Here is a 19879-nt window from a genome sequence, read left to right on the forward strand (position 1 = left end):
GACCCTAAAGACTCTAAAATGGGGATCTTTAAATATTATACTGAGTTAAGTAATTCTTTTCCTTCAAATATATTACAATTCCCCTTAAAAACAATTACTGCACTTTCTATATAGATTTTTTTTCATAGATATCATACTTACTGAGATCTCTACATTTTATAGTACTATATTCAAAAGAGATACAAAGATAGTCACACGCTTCTCTTAGCTCAGGAATAGATATGCCATCAGGACAACGGATTATTCCAGTCTTGTAGTAATCCTGAAAAAAAAATTATCAACAAAGAATTAGCAAAATATCTAATAGTCCAAAACACAACCCTGCTTTAGCCACAGCATTAATAGAAGTAAAAGAAGAGAACATGCACTGACAATCTTTTATTACACCCACAAAAAAATAAATTCAACAAATTTGTTCGTTAAATACTTAACATATTATGCTCAGATTCCTGAACACAAAAAGATTAAGAGTTAAGCATTCATTAAGTGCCTATTAAATGTAAGGCATTCTAAGTTATAAGGATACAAAAACAACAGTCTGTAACCTCAATGATAGGATAGATATGTCATGTATGCAAGTACTAATTACACTGAGATCAAGACTATATGCTCAAACCAGGAGATCATTATACATGGCAACGAGACTATACGACAATCAATTCTGATAGACGTGGCTCTCTTCAACAATATGATTGAAACCAGGTCCACTTGCTCAGAGAGAGAGCCATCTACACCCAAAGAGAAGACTGTGGGAACCGAGTGTGGAACACAACATATTCTCAGTCTTTCTGTTATTTGCTTGCATTTTGTTTTCTTTCTCAGTTTTTCCTTTTTCTTCCTTCTTGATCTGATTTTTTTTGTGCAACAAAATAACTGTATATTCATACATATATAGTGGATCTAACGTGTATTTCAACATATTTAACATGTATTGGGTTATCTGCCAGCTAGGGGAGAGAGTGAAGGGAAGGAGGGGAAGATTTGGAACAAAAGGTTTTGCAAGGATCAATGTTGGAAAAATTACCCTTGCATATGGCTTTGTAAATAAAAAGCTTTAATTTTAAACAAAAAAAAAGACTATATGGTCTCAGAAATTTCAGAGATCAATTTGTCTTTTGCATATGTTTTAAATTTATGAACTGAAAAAATGAGTATCTCAATTAGAGTGGTTGCAGTTCTAGTGGAAAGAAGGGAACATATGAGCACTATTATAGAATAAACAACACTTGAGATAGCCTAATAGACACAGATCAAAAATGAACCTTGTGGCTGGAAAGAAACTAACAGAAATAAGGAAATGGCAAGGAAGAAAGTAGAAAAGAGAGGATAACGAGTCAATTTTGGAAATATTAAGTCTGTGTTACTAGTGGGACATGCAGGTAAATTATGTCGAGCTGACAACAAGAAGATGTGGGACTGGAGCTTTGAGTAGTAATAATTTTTTAGCAATAAAGACTCAGGAATTATTTGCATAAATAAAGAATCCTGGCTGTTTTGGATGTCATCAAAGGAGAGAGCAAAGCTAGAAAAAGGTGTGGACAGAGCTTTCTGCATTACCAACACTAAGGAGGAAGGTAGAATAAATTGAGCCAGTCCAGAATAAAAGTGGTTACACATATGAGAAAAGCAGGAAAGACACTGTCAGAGAATTCAGTTAGAAGAGTTAATATAAAAGGAAAAGGTCAGCAGTTTCCTTGTTGGCATTTGTCCTTCATTCTCATAAAGAACTGGTGACTTCACAGAGTGACTGGGAACTGAAATTAAGCGAGGCAGAGTTGCACAAAGTCATCAGTCTCATTTTCTCTTCCAGAGTCACTTTAGTCCAAAAGCAAAACAACCAGGATGCAGTGGAAGGTCTTGGTATCTCTCAGAAGTGATTAGCTCTAAGCACTCCACAGTGTCTGCTTCAGCCCTTCATGGAGGTCAGAATTAACTTCTCATCTGTCCATTCCACCATTTGGGGTAGATACCCTCTTTAGCCTATTCTACTGAGGTGGTTCTCAAATCCCTACTTTCTGCAAGAAGCCTTTTCTGGTCTCCTTTACTACTGGGGCCTGCTGAGATTACTTCCCATTTACTAGGCATACATCATTTACTTACAAAGCTCTTAGTATTTTGTCTCTCCCATTAGAATATAAGATTCTTAAGATCAGTCTGTTTTAACTTTTTATCCCAACTGCTTATTTAGCAAAGTTCCTTTCTTTACAAAGCAAGTACTCAGTAAATGCTAGGTGATCGTTTTTGCCTTTACATTAACCCTCCCCCACCCCCCCAATTCCACAACCCCTGAATTCATGCTTTCTTTAATTTCACCCTGTAAAATTCTTTTCTCTCTTTATTAAGGGAGAACTTCTCAGCTCTGGGCTCATGAATATGGACTGAGTTCAGTCTTGTGAAGACTGGCTCGTAATGGGATAGGGTTTTCCCCCCTCAACTTTAGTTCTTCTGCTTTACACCCTTCCCCTGGAGCACAAGTGAAAAGTATAGGTTTTGTTAAGTGTTTAGTCTCCCTCAAACTGGAGGAAGAAATAAGGTACTCAATATACGATGTAGATCAAGTATAGGACAGCCATTTATTTTGTCCATTCAAAAGAAACACAACCTAAAAGACTCATAAACATGCCTTGACAAAAGTCTCTAACACTCTTTATAAGGTGTTTACTTCAAGTTTCAGCTAATTCACCTTCAAATAATGGTCAATACTGAATATTGTTTTATATCTGATCCTGAGACTCAGCACTCACTGAACACTGCACATCAACCTGCTTCAGGGCGCCCTCAAATTCATCCCTTGGAGTAAAAGCTATAAGACTAAGACAACTCTATATCTAATCAACAGAAAGCATGTTGAAAGATGAGACTTCTGTCCCACACCCCAAAAGATTTTGGGGCCATGTGTTTGAGAGGAGAAGTGATGAGATAAAATACAACCACAACAAAAAGATCCCAAGTCTTGATAGCTTCTTAGGCCATACTAAGTGGCACTAAGAGGAAAGGGTCTGAATTTTACAACCCAAACTACTCTCAAAGGCAAGTAGAGAAGGGCACTGACAGGATTATCCAGGTCCTTAAGTGGTCTTTTTCTTCTTCATTAGATCTTTTGTTGTCTTAACTGGACTTTTACTTTAATTCTGCAAATTGACAAAATCATCATGACCCCACAGTTACTCTATTCAATCTAAAGACCAAGTTAATCAGAACATGATTTCAAACCCCAAGGTACTTTACCTAATTTTTTCCCCTGAGGCAAATGGGGTTAAGTGATTTGTGCAGGGTCACACAGCTAGGAAGAGTTAAGAGATCAAATCTGAACTCGGATCTTCCTGACTTCAGGACTGGTGCTCTATCCATTGCGCCACTCAGCTGCCCCTACTTTACCTATTTTAAAAACCCAACTCTATACCCTATTTCTTTGCGTGTTCATCAGGAACTATCTGCCTTATGACAAGTTCTCTAGAAACTTAGCCTGCCTCAACAGCATCTTCCCTCCTTGCTATGGTCTACATCTGTGTTAATGGCAGATTCCAGTACGGAATTTAGCTAAATATTTCCCTTTACTAATGGATAAAATTTTCTTTCAGAACTTAGGTCTGAATCAAATAGCATAATAAAATCTCTGCCTGTTGATTTGAAGATGGTCTAAGCCTACAAATTCTTTAGAGAGGCACAACACGACACTGTCCCAAAATCCCACTATATTTTGGGGGTCCAATCCTCGCCCACTAATATTTGGTGGACCATATGAGGTGAGCATGAAACCTCAATGTTTTGGAAGTTCAGCATTTCTATACCCCCACACCTCATTATCATCAAAATGGTACCCAAACAGAATGCAACATCTAGCTGTATCTATAGTATGCACCTTACTCCATACTCCTGAAAATACGTAAAACTCACCAAAATAGCTCGAAATACAGTAGAACCAATTCCCTCAGCTACTTCATACTCTCCTTTCTCATTAGGACGTGTGAAGTTGTGTTCTCTTCCAGATCCAAACATCCTATCATATAAAAAATGAGACAAATCAAAAAGTGTGATAAAAAAATTTTTAAGTTAAAATGATTCATCATCAAGGTAAAATGCAACTATCATTACACTAACTTCAGAAATTTCTGGAGAAATATATTCTGACAAAATGGAAGTGAAAGAGCTCTTAAGAATAATTCAGTGTAGTTCTATCCTAATGGTAAAGAATTAGTAAAGAACAGTAGCAGTATGAATCATAGTAACCTCATCTAGAATAGCAATGAAAATTATGCAATATACATGTTCAAGAATTTCTTTCCAAGTGTCACAGAAAAATAACTATTAGATCAAAGTTGGGAGGAAGAAAAATGATTTGTGTTTTGTTTTTTTTTTAATCCTAAAGCTACGATTTCATCAATTTGGGAATCCTCTCCCAAAATACAGGTTACAATTTATCCATTAAAACTTTGTAAAAATGGGAAGGAGTAGTAAAAGAGTGGTGTTGGCTAAGGGGTCAATCAAAAAAAAAAAAAAAAAAAAAAAAAAAAAAACCAAAACCACTCCTATATTTTTCCTTTAAAGTCTCTAGCCTTATCATAACGAGAGAATAAATAGCAAAAGACCACATATATATAATGCCAGAGAGCTCAGGGAATTGATGAGATAAAATTGTGTTTTTCATAATAATCTTTTAATAATATATAAAAATAGGTCATTTAGATAGAAATGAAGAAGGAACAATTAGACAGAACAAGGAAAAGGTAAAAGATAAGGATATTTAAATCAATATCCCAAATATTATAGTATTGATTTCATTACAAAAAAATTTTAAAACAGAAGCATAAAATATGGAAGGATTAAATTTTTGCAAAATACATATCAGTTACTTTTGTACTACTAAAGATAGCCTTTTAAAAATGTTCATCTTTTTATCTAAATGTCTTGCACACACATAAGTGAACAGATACTGCATGCACAAAATGCTATGTCTAGAAATTTAAAATGGTATTCTCATAGCAAATTAAAAGGTCTGATATTTATTATAAGAAAGTTATAGTTCTAAATGTAATGCATGTTAAAAGTAAATATGGCCAAGCATCCAAAAATTCCAACGGACAGTTTCTACATTTACTGTTACAAGTGAAACCCATACAGAACAAAGCCTTTTTATTCAAAAGTTTCCAAAAGTAAACCAAATACTTTTTACAGATCCCATGAATATTAATTTCCACTCACAATGATATACTGTAGTCCTTTTAAATGAAACTATGCCTTCATTTATTTTTTTTAAAAACTTTCTTTCAAGAATTAAATGTCACACAGTTCTTAAATACTTGAACTGGACAAAAAAAGGCAAGCTAATATACTTAGATCGATTTGGAGATTTTTAACAAATTTCACAAGCACTTTAAATTAAAATGCAGAATTACAATTTTAAATACAATTTCAAATATTGGTTTTTTTATCCTTTCTAAAATTTAGAGAAGCACAAATAGCATTAATAAGTCTTATTTCCTCAAAACACTTTTTTTCATGTATTTCTTAGAAAATAAGTAAATTTCTGCCATGTATTCCCCCAGCTCCCCAACCAACACTACTTTTGCCCTTTAGAATATCTTGGGTACTATTTGTTTCATCTCATTATCTAAAACAGTAACAAGTCCCAAAAAGAAACAAAACATTCAAATATATTACAAACCATTTGCACACAGGCAAACATGGCCTGTCCCATACTGACATTTCCTCCCCTACATATACCTCCTTACCACATCCCTCAACACTATTTTCATATAGGAACCAATGAGATTTTGACCTCATAAACTATTTGTTTAACAACATGCTTGACGGTTGCTTAGTTTTAATGCTGGATATATTATATCTACAATAAGGTTAGCATAATAGTAGTAATCAAAACTAAACTTAATATTTCAGTTCCTGCCTAGTGACCTCTCCTAAATATATACTATCATGAAAAAAGCAGGATATAGATCTAAAATTTCGGAATAGTGAAGTTAGACATATCCTTTGAGGGACAGATAATAGGTATAATATAATAACATTTATATAATGCTTTAAACTTTGCAAAATGCTTTAAATATATTGTCTCATTTGATCCCTATACCACAACATTCCCCCCCACCCCCAGGCAGTTGGGGTTAAGTGACTTGCCCAGGGTCACACAGCCAGGAAGTGTTAAATGTCTGAGGCCAAATTTGAACTCAGATCCTCCTGACTTCCAAGGCTGGTGCTCTACCTACTGTGCCACCTAGCTGCCCCTATACCACAACTTTTTGAAAGAGTTGCTATTATTCTCATTTTACAAATGGACAACAGACTATGAGAGGTTAAGTGACTGACTTGCTCAATGTCACACAGCTAAAGTCAAGTATCTGAGGTAGACAAGGAAAGTGTTGAACTGATAATCATTCTTAATGAAAGATACACAAGCTCTCCTACCTGCCCCTCAAAATTGGATGGGTTGTTATCTACACATCAAGTAAGCATAGGATGACTACTTATCTGACATACTAATACACAGGGCATTTCACTTTGGGTGTTAAGTTGAACTAGAATACCCTATGAAGTCTCCTTAAACCCTAAGGTTCTGTGAGATCAAGAAGGCAAGGTTAATATATTTCAAAATTTGAACAGGCTCTCTTCCTTTGACATTTATCAAATGTTCATAATTATGGAATGCTTGCTATTAAGCTTTATGTTAATTGCTTCAAAATTATTAAGAAAAAATAGGTAGAGGAGGGGGAAAATCTGGTAGGCTTGTGGTAATAAAACATATAAGGGACATGAGTTCTTAATTTTTTTCCTTGCCCATTTGGTACACTGGCAAAATCTATAAAATTCTTCCCAGAATAAAATTTCTTTTATTATTATTATTATAACTTTTTATTGACAGAACCCATGCCAGGGTAATTTTTTTACATTATCCCTTGCAACCCTGTTCCAATTTTTCCCCTCTCTCCCCCCACCCCCTCCCCTAGATGGCAAGCAGTCCTGTATATGTTGAATATGTCACAGTATATCCTAGATACAATATATGTGTGCAGAACCAAACAGTTCTCTTGTTGCACAGGGAGAATTGGATTCAGAAGGTAAAAATAAGAATAAAATTTCTAAGTGAAGGAAATGCTAAGTTTCCATTAGAACTCAGTGAAAATAAAGGTGTGATTTTTTTTTTTTTTTGACCCATCCAAGTTCAAAGATGTCTTTAAATTTTATTCACAAACTCCTTGGGGATATATACGTCCTAGGTTAAGAATCCCTATGCTAGGGAAAACTAGGCTAAAACCTGCCATCCAAATGAAAGCATTTAATAAAATCTTCCACATGATTACGTTTTAAAATTCTGTTACTGCTTAAGGATGGGTTATTTGTTGTTGGTCAGTCATTTCAATGTGTGACTTTCTATGATCCCATTTGGGGTTTTCTTGGCAAGGATACTAGAGTGGTTTGCCATTTCCTTCTTTAACTCATTTTATAGATGAAACTGAGGCAAACAGGGTGAATTGACTTGTCCAGGGTCACACAGCTAGAAATCTCTGAGGCCAGTTTTGATCTCAGATCTTCCTTAATCAAGGTCCAGTGCTCTATCCACTATGCCACCCAGCTGCCCCCAAAATAAAGTTATAGAGAGGAACATTTGGGCTCAAAGAAGTTCTAGTAAGTTTAAGTTGTCAAAGAAATGAATGGGCTACATTAAAGAGGACACCTGTCACTTTAAATCACTTTAAATGTTTAAGCAGGTGCTGGATAACAAGAGATTCCTACCAAAGGTAAAGACCGTCCAAAGTCCCTTCCAATCTAAGATCATAGGACACTTAATTATTGATTTTTGGGGAAAAAGAAAATAAAAGGAAATAAATTTTGGTAACCTTTTCAAAGTCTCAAATACAAGAATATATTTTCTCAGATATATGAATATGCTAATTAACAAATCCTGTGGGACAAAAACTTCTTGAAGAGTTAACCTGGGCATAGATAAAAAAAATGGAAGAAATTTTAATGTTTAAGACTGGATACAAAATCGACTATATTTGGGTGCAATCTGTGGGCTTCCGATGGTCCAGGGAAGGGTTAGACCAAAGGGAAAAAAGAAGTCCTATCTCATAGGACAAGAATTTACATTCTATAACACTCATATACTATTGCAAGCTTCTGGCAATAAAGTTTCTAAATGTGAAGTATAACATTGAAACACATGTTCTTCACTAACACAAGTCTCACTGTAGTTTCAAATAACCACTTATTTTATAATTAGACTATTATTAATACCAACCTGCCCAACATTGTATTTGGCTGTGCAGTAAAAATAGATGGATCTACAACAAATCTAGTATTATCCACAATTAGTGTTACTCGCTCTGATGTTCTTATACTTCGAGCTCCCTCCTTTGCATTCTCGTACACAAATATCATTTCCCCAGAAGTCTTACAACCACCATCTGAACTTGACTGACTACTGTTTCTGCTGTTGTTTCCAACACTGCTACTGGAACCATTGGGGGATGCTTTTTGAAGACGAGGACTGCTTGGGCGGGAAGAACTATGATCTTTTTCTCGGTCTGCAATAGAAAAAACATATATACAATTTTATACATACATACAAAGAAAGATATCTTTTTGCATTTTCAGAATTTTTAAAAGTATAGAAATCTTGATATCTAGTAATCTGATTATAGCTCAAATTACTCAAGGGACACACTGATTTTTTCAGATCACAATTTTTTTTCATTGCATATCAGCTTCTATTAATTCTTGCTTACCTTTTCTGATAAGACCGATGCAAAATGTTAACTTGTTACTTCTCCAGGATAAAATGTCAAAATGAATTGAATGGTTAGACAAAGTCAAAGATATATGGTCCTCAGAGACTAATTAAACCAGAGTAATAGTAGAAAGAACAGCATGTTTTCATATAGCAAGCAAATACAAACACTGAAAATTCAATGATAATTCTATTAAGAGCATCAATTTTAACTGTGCTATATCCTAAAGACAAACTTCTGGGGGCAGCTGAGTGGCATGGTAGATAGAGTACCACCTTTGAAGTCAGGAGGACCTGAGTTCAAATATGATCCTAGACACTTAACACTTCCTACTGTGTGACCCTGGGCAAGTCACTTAACCCCAAGTGCCTTAATTTTAAAAAAAAAAAAAAAAACACAAAACAAAAAAAGGCAGAATGCTTGAATTATTAATTCTGACATTACATCAAGCAGGAACTTTTCATAAAAGGAAGATTTAGTAACCCACTAAGGACACTAGGGCATCAAACATTTACTAAAGTGATTGCCAAATCCACTGGCTTATAGATAGTATAATGCCATATCTTTCTGAATTTTTCATAGAAAGCAATGCTGCCAGTTTCTGCGAATAATGTTTAATCACTTCACATCTGAAGAGGTAAAACAAACTTATTAAATCTGAAGATTTGGTTTAGATATTTGGCATATATATTAAATCAAGATTTTTAAGAAATTTAAAAGCATAGTGACTAGAAATTTTTTAAAAATCTGATCACTTTCACATTTAAAACACAATCGGATCAATTTTGCATTTAAAAAGAACACTTATTAAAATTGTCACTGATTTTTTTTTACCGATTAAAGAGGTTATATCTTTATAATTAGATTTGAGAGATCCCAATATAATTTTCTAACACTAGAAAATACTCTTGACTGCCAGATTTCTTTAAAAAAGAAAAAAGCCTTTTATTTTCAAAATATATGCAAAAACAATTTTCAACATTAACCCTTACAAAACCTTGTGTTACAAATTTCTCTCCCTTCCTCTCATTGCCTTCCTCTAGAAAGAAAAGAGTCCAATATAGGTTAAATATCTACAAAATATGTTTTTCTGTAAATATTTCCACATTTATGATGCCACATAAAATCAGATAAAATGGGGAAAAAATGAGAAAGAAAGAAAAAAAAAAAAAGTGAAAATACTATATTGTGATCCACATTCAGTCCCCACAGTCTCTCTCACACAAGTCTATTGGAATTGGTCTGAATCATTTCATTGTTGAAAAGTTCACCAGCTAATTGTCCTCATCTTACTCTTCCCTGTTCATAATTTGTATTTAAGACAAGCAATATACACAAATTACTGTCAGTTCTCAAATCTTTTAAAAGCTGAGGCCTAACACTGTCACCTTTGCTTTGTTTTTTGGTGCCATACATAATTTTTAAAACTGCAATCCATTAAGTGGGAGATGTTAATACACACCAATCTTTCCTTTCCCTCTCCAGACCTCTGCTTCAAAAGCAGTTCCCCCCCCCTTTTCCCCACTAGGAAAATATAAATATAAATTATTGAGATTAAAGATAATCCACCAAAGCTTTTGAATTATTTTATATTTGTCTGGGAAATTGACACTTTGTGATCCCAACAACAGAATAGACATAAGAAATAAGGCACATTAACGAATATGGATTTTTGCTAGTTTGGAAATCAGATCATCACATACTAGCTTTATTGTTTTTAACTTAAGTACTACAATTGCTCCAAATCCAAAAAAGTAATTCTTGATTAGAAAATATTCTTAATGATCAACTACAAAGCCACTACAGCTCTTCCTAGACAATTCTGGAAAAACATGTTATTGCTTTAAATTTGAGAATAAAACTTACTTTACAATATTTTCAAATCCATGAAGTTAAGAGCCAGACTAAAAGACATTTTTAAAAATCCCATTATCATTAGTGTCTAGAGTTCCAGAATATGAGGATACTTTACATACATTGAGCTTACTAAAGTTGCCTTTTCCTAGAAACAGCAACCTTCCAGGCTAAGCAAAAACAGATATGATAGAATGTAACAAAGAAATGTATGGATTTCTCACTCAAATATCAGGTATAATACAATTTAAGACAATAATTCAACCACATTACTATAAATGGAAAAGCTAAATCAAAAGTCTGTTTTTTTAAGAATGAGAGAATATTATTCTGATATACCAATGTGATGCTGTCGAGTGGGAGAAGTAACATTTCTAATACATGGAGTAAGTTGCGATTCTGCTCTCTCATGGGATGAGTCACGGGATCTGTCGCTTGACCTTCGTCTATCTCTGGATCTCTCATGTCCACCACTAGCACCATGTAAGCTCATTTTGGTGTGGTCCACTCCTCCTTTAGCAACACGAGATGGGGTACTTAAAAAAAAAAAAAAAAAAAAAAAAGATTATTCACATATTAAAAGGTTAAAAATTATTTTAAAATTTTTAAAGAAAATTTAAAAAAACAAAGGCATATAGACTTATGAACCAAATATATTCAAAGCTGAAAAAGGTAATTTTGAAACTCAGATTCTTTATATTATAAAACAGACCTTGGAGATCACTTATCTAGTCCAACCTTTGAAATTAAAAATGTTCTAAATCACTATTCATTAGAGAAATGTAAATTAAGACAACTCTGAGATATTACTATACATCTCTCAGAACAGCTAAGATGATAGGAAAAGATAATGATTGTTATGGGCCAGAACTCTGAACTTGAAACAAAGGATGCTTACAAGGTACTAAGCGGAATTGAAGAGACAATGATTGAATCTAGTTTAGCACTGATTTAATCCTACAACAAATAATGGTTTCTTAGTGATACAATGACTGGTTTATACTCAGGGTAGAGCATATAAGCTAGAAACCTCAGCCAGGGAGATTCAAAGAATTCGGAGAGAAGGCAAAGGACTGGCAGCAGGAGCTTAAGTTCTCAGAACCAAAGGGAGAAATTCAATTCAATCTTCACTCTTCCTAGTGGCTGGCTTGGACTCCCATGCTTCTCCACTAAGACCAAGGCCAGACTGAAAGGCTCTCCAGGAAGCTGCCCAGCCCCGGGAAGGAGATAAGAAAGGATATGGACTATAAGAAAGCTAACAGGGCTCCAGGAAAGGAGACAAGACTTGGAAAGAGACAATAAAGGATTTGAACTTTAATCCCTGGATGCACTTGTGGTGATTACTGAACTTCTGAAAGGAAGGCTGCTCCCAGAGACCCCAAGGAAACCGAATCAGAGAACATTACATTTTAGAGAGAACATTACAATAATAAGTGTTGAAGGGAATATGGGAAAACTGAAACACTGATACATTGTTGATCCAACCATTCTGGAGGATATGCCCAAAGGACTATCAAACTGTGCATACCTTTTGATCTCTTTGCCAAGTCTATATCCCAAAGAAATCATAAAAAAAGAGAGAGAAAAGGACTCACATGTCCAAACATGTTTAGCAGTCCTTTTTGTAGTGCAAGAAACTGGAAACTGAATGAATGCCCATCAGTTGTGTGACTGAATTAAGTTATGGAATGTGCATATAATGGAATATTGTTGTTCTATAAAAAACAATCAGCAGGATGGCTTCAGAAAGGTCTGGAGAGCCTTACACGAATTGATACTAAGTGGAATGAGTAGAACCAAGAGAACACTGTACACACCAACAGCAAGATTATGTGATGATCAACTCTGATGGACGTGGGTCTTTTCAACAATGAGGTGATTCAAGCCAATTTCAATATACTTGTGATGGAGAGAGCCACTGTATCCAGAAAGAGGACTATGGGGACTGACTGTGGATCACACCATAGTATTTTCACCTTTTTTGTTATTATTTGCTTTTTTTCCCCCTCTAATTTCCCCCCATTTGTGATTTGATTTTTCTTGAGCAGATTCATAAATGTGGAAATATGTATAGAAGATGTGCATATGTTTAACCTATATTGGAATACTTGCTGTCTAGGGAAGAGGATGGAAGGAAAGGAGGGAGAAAAATTTGGAACGTTAAGGTTTTACAAAGGTGAACGCTGAAAACTACCTTTGCATGTATTTTGAAAATAATAAGCTATTTTAAAAAATACCTGCCTGATGTATTTCATTTATCAAATGTCTGAGTATTTAGTAAATCAAAAATATGGTGCTAAGATGTTCAAAGAGCCATAAAGACACCTAAGAATTAATACTTGTTCTCATGAAGATAAAATCTAGTAGTTATTAACCATTGTACATAAACTACTACATAGTATAAAAAAGCAAATGTGTAAAAGTTAACAAGGTTCAGTTGGTAGCTCAAAGTAAAAATCAATTCTAGTTCATGAAGGAAATACAGGGGTCAATCAGAAATGGAAGAACTGGCATTTCTGCTAGGCCATGGAAAATGGGTAGCATTCAAAAATTTGAGGAAAAATGAGGCATCCCAAAATCAAAACCGCAAACAAAGGAAGGGAAATTTAGTATGCATTTGGGGAAAAGGTGAGTAATAACGGCAAAAGTGATACACCTGGTGAAAGAAGACCTGGGTTCAAATTTTTTCTTTCACAGTACCAACAAAGTAATTATTAGGCAAGTCAACTGACCTGTCATCTAATAAAATAAGGGTGGATGGGTGGAGCAGACCAAGTGGTCTCCCGGTTCCTTTCTAGCTTTAAATATATGATTCTACAAATACAATAGATCAAAAGGTTTTTGGATATCCTGTTCAAGAATCTGAACTTCATTTGTTATGCAAAGGACAGGCACTGAAGAGTAAAGTGATTGGTTGTAAAATCTGGCAATGGTGTATAAAAGAGCTTGGAAAAGTGGGAAATACTGAGCACCCATGAATCAATTTGGAAGCTACTTCAATAATATAATAGATTTTTTTCTTCTGTAGATGGCTTTTAGGAGGAAGATTATTGGGATTAAGTGACTTAAGGAGATGGCATGTGGCCTGAGCTTTGAAGAAAGCTAGAGGTGCTGAAGGTAGAGGTGAGGAAAGAGGTTATTCATGACACTGGAATCTGTCTGTTCAGGGCAGTTTTAAGAGTTGGAAAGATGACAGGCAACAATCTGTGGGACAGATTAAAGTGCATTAAAGGGACTAATAAAAAAATAAACCTGGAATATATACCAGGCAATACGCCTGACTAAACCTATGAGGAAAGGACTTTAAATGTGAGGGCATTAAGTTCTCTACTCTTAGGTTTTGAGTAAGAGAATGATATATTTAAATTTGTCTTTTAAAAAGACTACTTGAGCAAGTATATGGAAGATGAATTAACAAAGGAGACTAGACACTTAGTCCACTTAAAAAGGTAGTGCAATAATGCATATAATAAGAAAGTGAAGAATCTGATCTAAGATGGTGACATGTGAGAAAAGAAAGAACATGAAGGTATAATTGACAGGACTTTGCAAACTGACAAGATATAAGGAGAGATAAAGAAGAAAGATCATAGATAATTCCAAAGTCTGCGATCCTTATATAGCTATAAAGTTGCTAGCTTCCTCAACAGAAAAGAGGAAATTCAGAGGAGGAATGGTTGGAATGGTTATGAGAAGGAAGTCAGAGGTCTGCTTTGATGTGCTCAGATTAAACTGTGTTTTAAGCAGGAATATGCTATAAGCAGCACACATTGGAAATTTAACATCCAATTTTCAGCATGTGCATTTATAGCAGAACTATAATCAGGACTTGATATATTTTGTTGATTGTCTAGATTTAATAAAGCAATGGGGGAAAACATTAAAAATTAATATTACACTTAAAACTATGTCAAGTTTTTTGTTTGCTTTGTTTTCTCTGGAATCAAATGTTAAATATACCCTTCTATAGGTCTTGAAGTTGGAGATATCAAACAGTCCAGTTGATGAAGAGAGAGACTGGAGTTCAGCCAAATCTCAGAAGACATATATACATCTGGCAGTCATTAAGCAGAGATAAATGAATCCTTGTAATTGATAAGATCACCAAGAGAAAGACAAGGTCCCAACAGAGCACGATTTTTCTATCATCACTTCTTTACTTAAAAAAAAACTCTGGTGGTCACTTACTGTCTAAAGGATCATATCTAACTTCTTTTGCCTGGTATTTAATTTAAAAGTCTTCACAATTTTGCAGTCTTCTCCCTTTGCACACCCTTCACACTCGGCAATCCAGTCATAAAAGCCTCCTCAGTTTTCTGCATATACCACATTGCATGTCGCTATTTCTATGCTTCTTATTTCTTTCAAGACTCAGTTTAAAAACTACCTTCTTCAGGTCTTCTTTCCAGGTTCCACCAACTACTAAAGAACCTCTTCCAAAAATAAAACTTATACTCATGTTGCACAATCTATACATATGTGTATGTGTTTGCATTGACTCATGTTTTCATGCTTTCACTCATTGGAATTTAAGTTCCTTGGGAGCAGAGATTCTTTCACTTTTATTTTTATTATCCCCCATTCCCCACTTCCCTCTTCCTTAGGACACCAAAGTACTTAATGGTTAGTGATTTTTTGATACGTTTCTGCTGCATTAAAAATCATTATTTAAAAGTGAATTACATCACTATCAAAGGATTATAATACAAAAACATCAATAAGGCTTTTTTTCCCCAAAAGAATAGAAAAATAGCTTGAGATCACTATAGACTAAAAAGCTTCACAGAATTAAACCTAAGCAAGATCAGAATGGATGAATATTGAAATAGGAAGTAGAGAACTAGTATTTGCAGATGTGTAGAAGCAAAAGTGCACTTGGCCTGCAAATATCTTCTAGAGATTAAATGAACATAAAATAAATATGTAAATATAGATACATAACCAATATATACTGCAATTATGTAAGTATATATCTATACCCGGAAGTGTAGTTTATGTTAAGATCTAATAAAGTTGCCTATGAAAGCATGGGGTATTTGACTAGACCACCTTCAAAATCAATCCCTTCAACTTAACAAATGAAGATAATACAGCTCAGAAAAGTTAACTTAGTCAAAGTTAAGTTGGAAGGATGATACCTGAAAATTAGCAAAGCACCTGCATTCCATATCTCATTTGATCTTCACAACAACCTATCAATTAAGTTCTACAAATTTTATCCCCACTTTTGGGAAACTAAGACTCAGAAGAGAGGATTTCCTGACTTCTGTCCAGTGATCTACTATATATTCTATTCTCTGCCTCCATTTACTGTGAAGGTTTTTCTGGAGGCAGCCTTAGTCTCAGTTACAATCAATAATTACCCTAAAATCGCAGCCAGCTGATAAAAGATCCGAACTTTTATTGTGTCCTAAAATGTAACCTGGTTAGCCCAGAGGCCTATCTCTCTGCCTGGCTCCAAGAGATCTTGCAGCTTTGTCCTTGGTTTCTGCCTCTGCTTTCTTCAGCCTCCAGCCAGCACCAAGGTAGAAGATACGATGGATCTCTCTTGCCTCGAAGATAGGGCTTGTAGGCTTTTCTTCTTCTAGAGTGTTCTGTCTCGGAGCCCCATCGATATTCCAGGAAAATTCTTTTGAGTCGCTCACTGGAACTGTATTTATGCTACTTCTCTGAGAGCGGGATTGTGGGATATCTCCCAGCATGCTCTCTGAAATCTCCCAACATGCGAACTCCATTGAGTTCTTAGATACTTATGAGCTCTCTAAAGGTGTGAACACAAGCATTGTTTCCATCAGTTGTACTTAGTACCTAGTTCAAGTTCTGGACCAAAATAACTCTAAGATTAAATCAACTCCAATGGCTTAACACTTTGTAAAGATTCCAACAATTTACTATAATGAATATTATAGTGCCTCATCATAAAATGGAAACAACACTGGGTCTTGAAGATTATGCTAACAGAGTACAAATTCTAGAAGACCCTGTGCCAAGGTAGAAAGGCTTCAAATACCACTCACTTAAATGCCTATCATCTGAGAAACAGCCTGGATCTCTGGGAAGCTTCTTCACCAGAAAGTAAGATGATGAATTTTTTACTTGCAGGAATTCTCAAAGACAATATACTAAGTCATAGAAGAGTTTAAAATTGAATCAGGAAAGAACAGAGTACATAGGGGAGTACACAGACCAATGAATTCATAGTTTTTTGAAATATTCGTATACATATGACAGTATATAAGCAATTCCTTAAAAAGCACTTAATTATAGTCATTACTGAAATTATATTGACTACATAAGCTTAATGATTCAGAAGTCATTTCGATTTTTAAAAATGCTTTAGGGTATTTTTTACTATTATATGAACTATGATGTTGATGTATAAAGTATAAGAAATTGAATTAAGTATATATACACACATCCCAGAGTTTCCTTTTTTGGAATATCTGATATCTGTTTAATCATTTGCAATCTATCTCTTATAAAAGTAGACTGCCTTCCTTCCCCTCTCCCTCCCCACAAAAACAAAACTATTGGTTTAACTTACTCAGGTGTTTTGAGTTCTAGAGGAGAGTTGGCACTTAGTATTTTCATTTGAAATAGCAATTTTTCTCATATCTAACTACCAAAAGGCCCTGTGTATCTACATTAAAAAAAAAAAAAAAAAAAAAAAGACTTGAGGGTCCATTTACTCAAGATTTAGCAAATGAAGGGATAATTAAAAAGCAAAATCAATGCAGGCATAATTTCTACAATTCTCTGAGTTGCCAGATTTTAATACCCTAAATAGTAAGATCAAATGAGATATTTGTGATTCGCAAACCTTAAACACTGAATAAGTGAGAGCCATTATTATTGTTATTAAGAAAGGACCCATTTTCTGTGTGTGAAGGTGATCATTTAATGCATAAGGTAAAACTGTAAACACTGCTAACTAAATTCAGTCCAATATAAACAAGTGCCAAGCATGTTCATTGGGATGTAGCTCAATAAAGGCAAACATAGTATTAAATGGTAATGTTGGATCAAAAAAGGAGGCAGGCCAATCATGTTGAAAAAGGAAACAGATGGAAGTCTCCATACTATATAGTAGTAAATATAAAATATAAAAAGATACAGAGGACTGCTTCTACCAAACAGATAGATCCCCTATGGAAAATTTGTGGGAGAAACCAGGCAAGAACTGCACAGAATGAAAAGGCATAGAGAGATGTGTACTGATGGAAGTCTCAGAGAACTAGTTTTGAAAAAAGTCCTAATAGTTAACCTCTATATAGTGCTTTGAGGTTCCTGCATGTCGGTCTCTGTCTCTCTCTCGATATAAATATAAATAGAGATATCAAACCCTCTATACAGCATTTCATTTGAAACTCAAAAACAATATTGTGAGGTAAGTAAATGAGAATAATGAATCTATTTCAGTAAACTATAGTTCTGCAAAAACTAACTTTTCAGATCAAAGCAGAACTCTTCACTTATTGGCAGCTTACCCTAATTGCTGATAAGGAACTCAGGAGGATATAAAAATCTTCTCCCATGCCAGCCTTGCAAACTCAAACCTATAAAAATGACAGCAAATATCAGTGTCTCTCATTTAAAAAAAAAAAAAAAAAAAAAAGGATACAAAATCCTAGGTTTATAACTTCTTGGAATCCCTTTCTATAACAATTAAGGAAATTGTTGAAGTAGCTTGTTCTGGGACAGCTCACAAATTCTTCTCTTATTTTGGCACTAGTGAGCACTTCAATGTGAAGACCAGTTTCAACTCTATAAGGTGCAACCTAGTAGTAGAGAAAATATTTGCAATTTTATTTTGATCATTGACTGAAAAAGTCTTTTTTTACAGGAGAAAGTACTGGTTTTACAGACTGTTAGATGCTAACAATTCCATTAATTCAATAAAGAACATTAAATCAGGCTGAATTTTGCAACTATACTAAGTTTTGGGCAAGTCTTTGATTGCTTAAACCATAAGAATCATCAATGCCTGTCAATTCTATATTAGTAATGGTCTCTTGCATTGGTTTATTCTTTTATTTATATTCCTACTAGCACTGGACAAAACTCTTGATAACCTGATTTTGTACCTCTTGCTCTACTTATCTTTCCCAACTAGACCAGTTGTCAGAGCTAATGATTTTTTCACAACTGCAGCACCACTGTCTAATATGATTTTATTTGGTATTTATTTTCCATATAATGTTATTATTCCCATTTTTAATTACAAATCCATCTCTACAACTAAATCTGTAAGCCTTTTGTATACACAAAGAGCCTTTATCATCTTTATCACTTGTATTTGGCAAGTTGGTGCTATCTACTATCAACTAAGCTTATGCTTATTGGACATCTTAAATTGGATATTCCACAAGCATTTCAATTCAACTTGTCCCAAACATAACTGATCATCTTTGCCCCAAGTCCTTATTAACTTACTCATTACAGAAATGAGAGCTATTATTCCCCTAGTTACCTAAGCTTTCAATATCCCTCAATTTTTCACTCACATTCATCTCACATACTTAATCACTTAGCAAATCTCATCATTTCTACCTTTGCAACATCTCTACTGTATGCCCCCTTCTCCTTCCCCCTGTGGGCAATAGCTGCTGGTTGGTGTCCCTGCCTCTCAACTTGAAAAAGTTGTTTTCTTCTTAAAGTACCCAAAACTCCAATGCATCTATCTGTTCTTAAAAACAAACAAAAAACCCTAGATAAACAAGAACTTCTCATCCGGTAAGTCAGGGCAAAAGAAGAGAAAAAGAATGAATGTAGCAAAGGCAATGCAGAAATAATTTTTTGCAATTTCTTCTACTGCCAACTTTTAATCACCTCAACAATAAACCCATTTTTTATGCGTGAAGCTGATAATTTTAATATAGTTCATTGTACACTCATCTAATAAAGACATCTGTCTCCTTTACTTCCCACTTCAATTAACTCCAGTGGTTCTACTATCTTCAGAATCAAATATAAATAAAATTCTCCAGACTTTTAAAGCTCTTCATAACTTGTTTTCTTCCTAACTGGATAATCTTCTTAACATGTTTCTCCCCAATTGTGGGTATTCTATTTTCCAGAGAGACATTGGTGGTCTTGCAGTTCCCTTTGCACTGGTTAACAACTCTGTGACTTTTCATTGGCTGTCCCACTTTCCCTCCTCACTCCTACCTCCCGACTTACTTTAAGATCAATTCAAGTCCTATTAACAGACCTTTCCCTTTCAGTCACCCCAATTCCCTACTGCTAGTGGGTTTCCTCTAAGATTACTTTCGACTTAT

General features: G+C 34.7%; 1 protein-coding gene across 8 annotated transcripts in view; it reads right to left on the bottom strand.

Moving 5' to 3' along the window:
- The window catches only part of BTBD10 (BTB domain containing 10), a 79477-nt gene that overhangs the window by 11059 nt on the left and 48539 nt on the right, over positions 1–19879 (bottom strand). For 5 of the 8 annotated variants that reach the window (XM_031941590.1, XM_031941595.1, XM_031941589.1 and 2 more), the window contains 4 exons: positions 10941–11137; positions 8258–8543; positions 3898–4000; positions 142–262 (listed from right to left, as the gene is read on the bottom strand). In XM_031941590.1, the coding sequence (XP_031797450.1) occupies positions 142–262; positions 3898–4000; positions 8258–8543; positions 10941–11137 (707 nt within the window). Of the gene's footprint in view, positions 1–141; positions 263–3897; positions 4001–8257; positions 8544–10940; positions 11138–18088; positions 18158–19879 lie in introns of all 8 variants that reach the window. The other 3 variants (XM_031941594.1, XM_031941592.1, XM_031941593.1) reach the window with 1 other exon arrangement.

The sequence above is a fragment of the Sarcophilus harrisii genome, chromosome 6 (genome assembly GCF_902635505.1).
Source record: "Sarcophilus harrisii chromosome 6, mSarHar1.11, whole genome shotgun sequence".
Classification (NCBI taxonomy): Eukaryota; Metazoa; Chordata; class Mammalia; order Dasyuromorphia; family Dasyuridae; genus Sarcophilus; species Sarcophilus harrisii.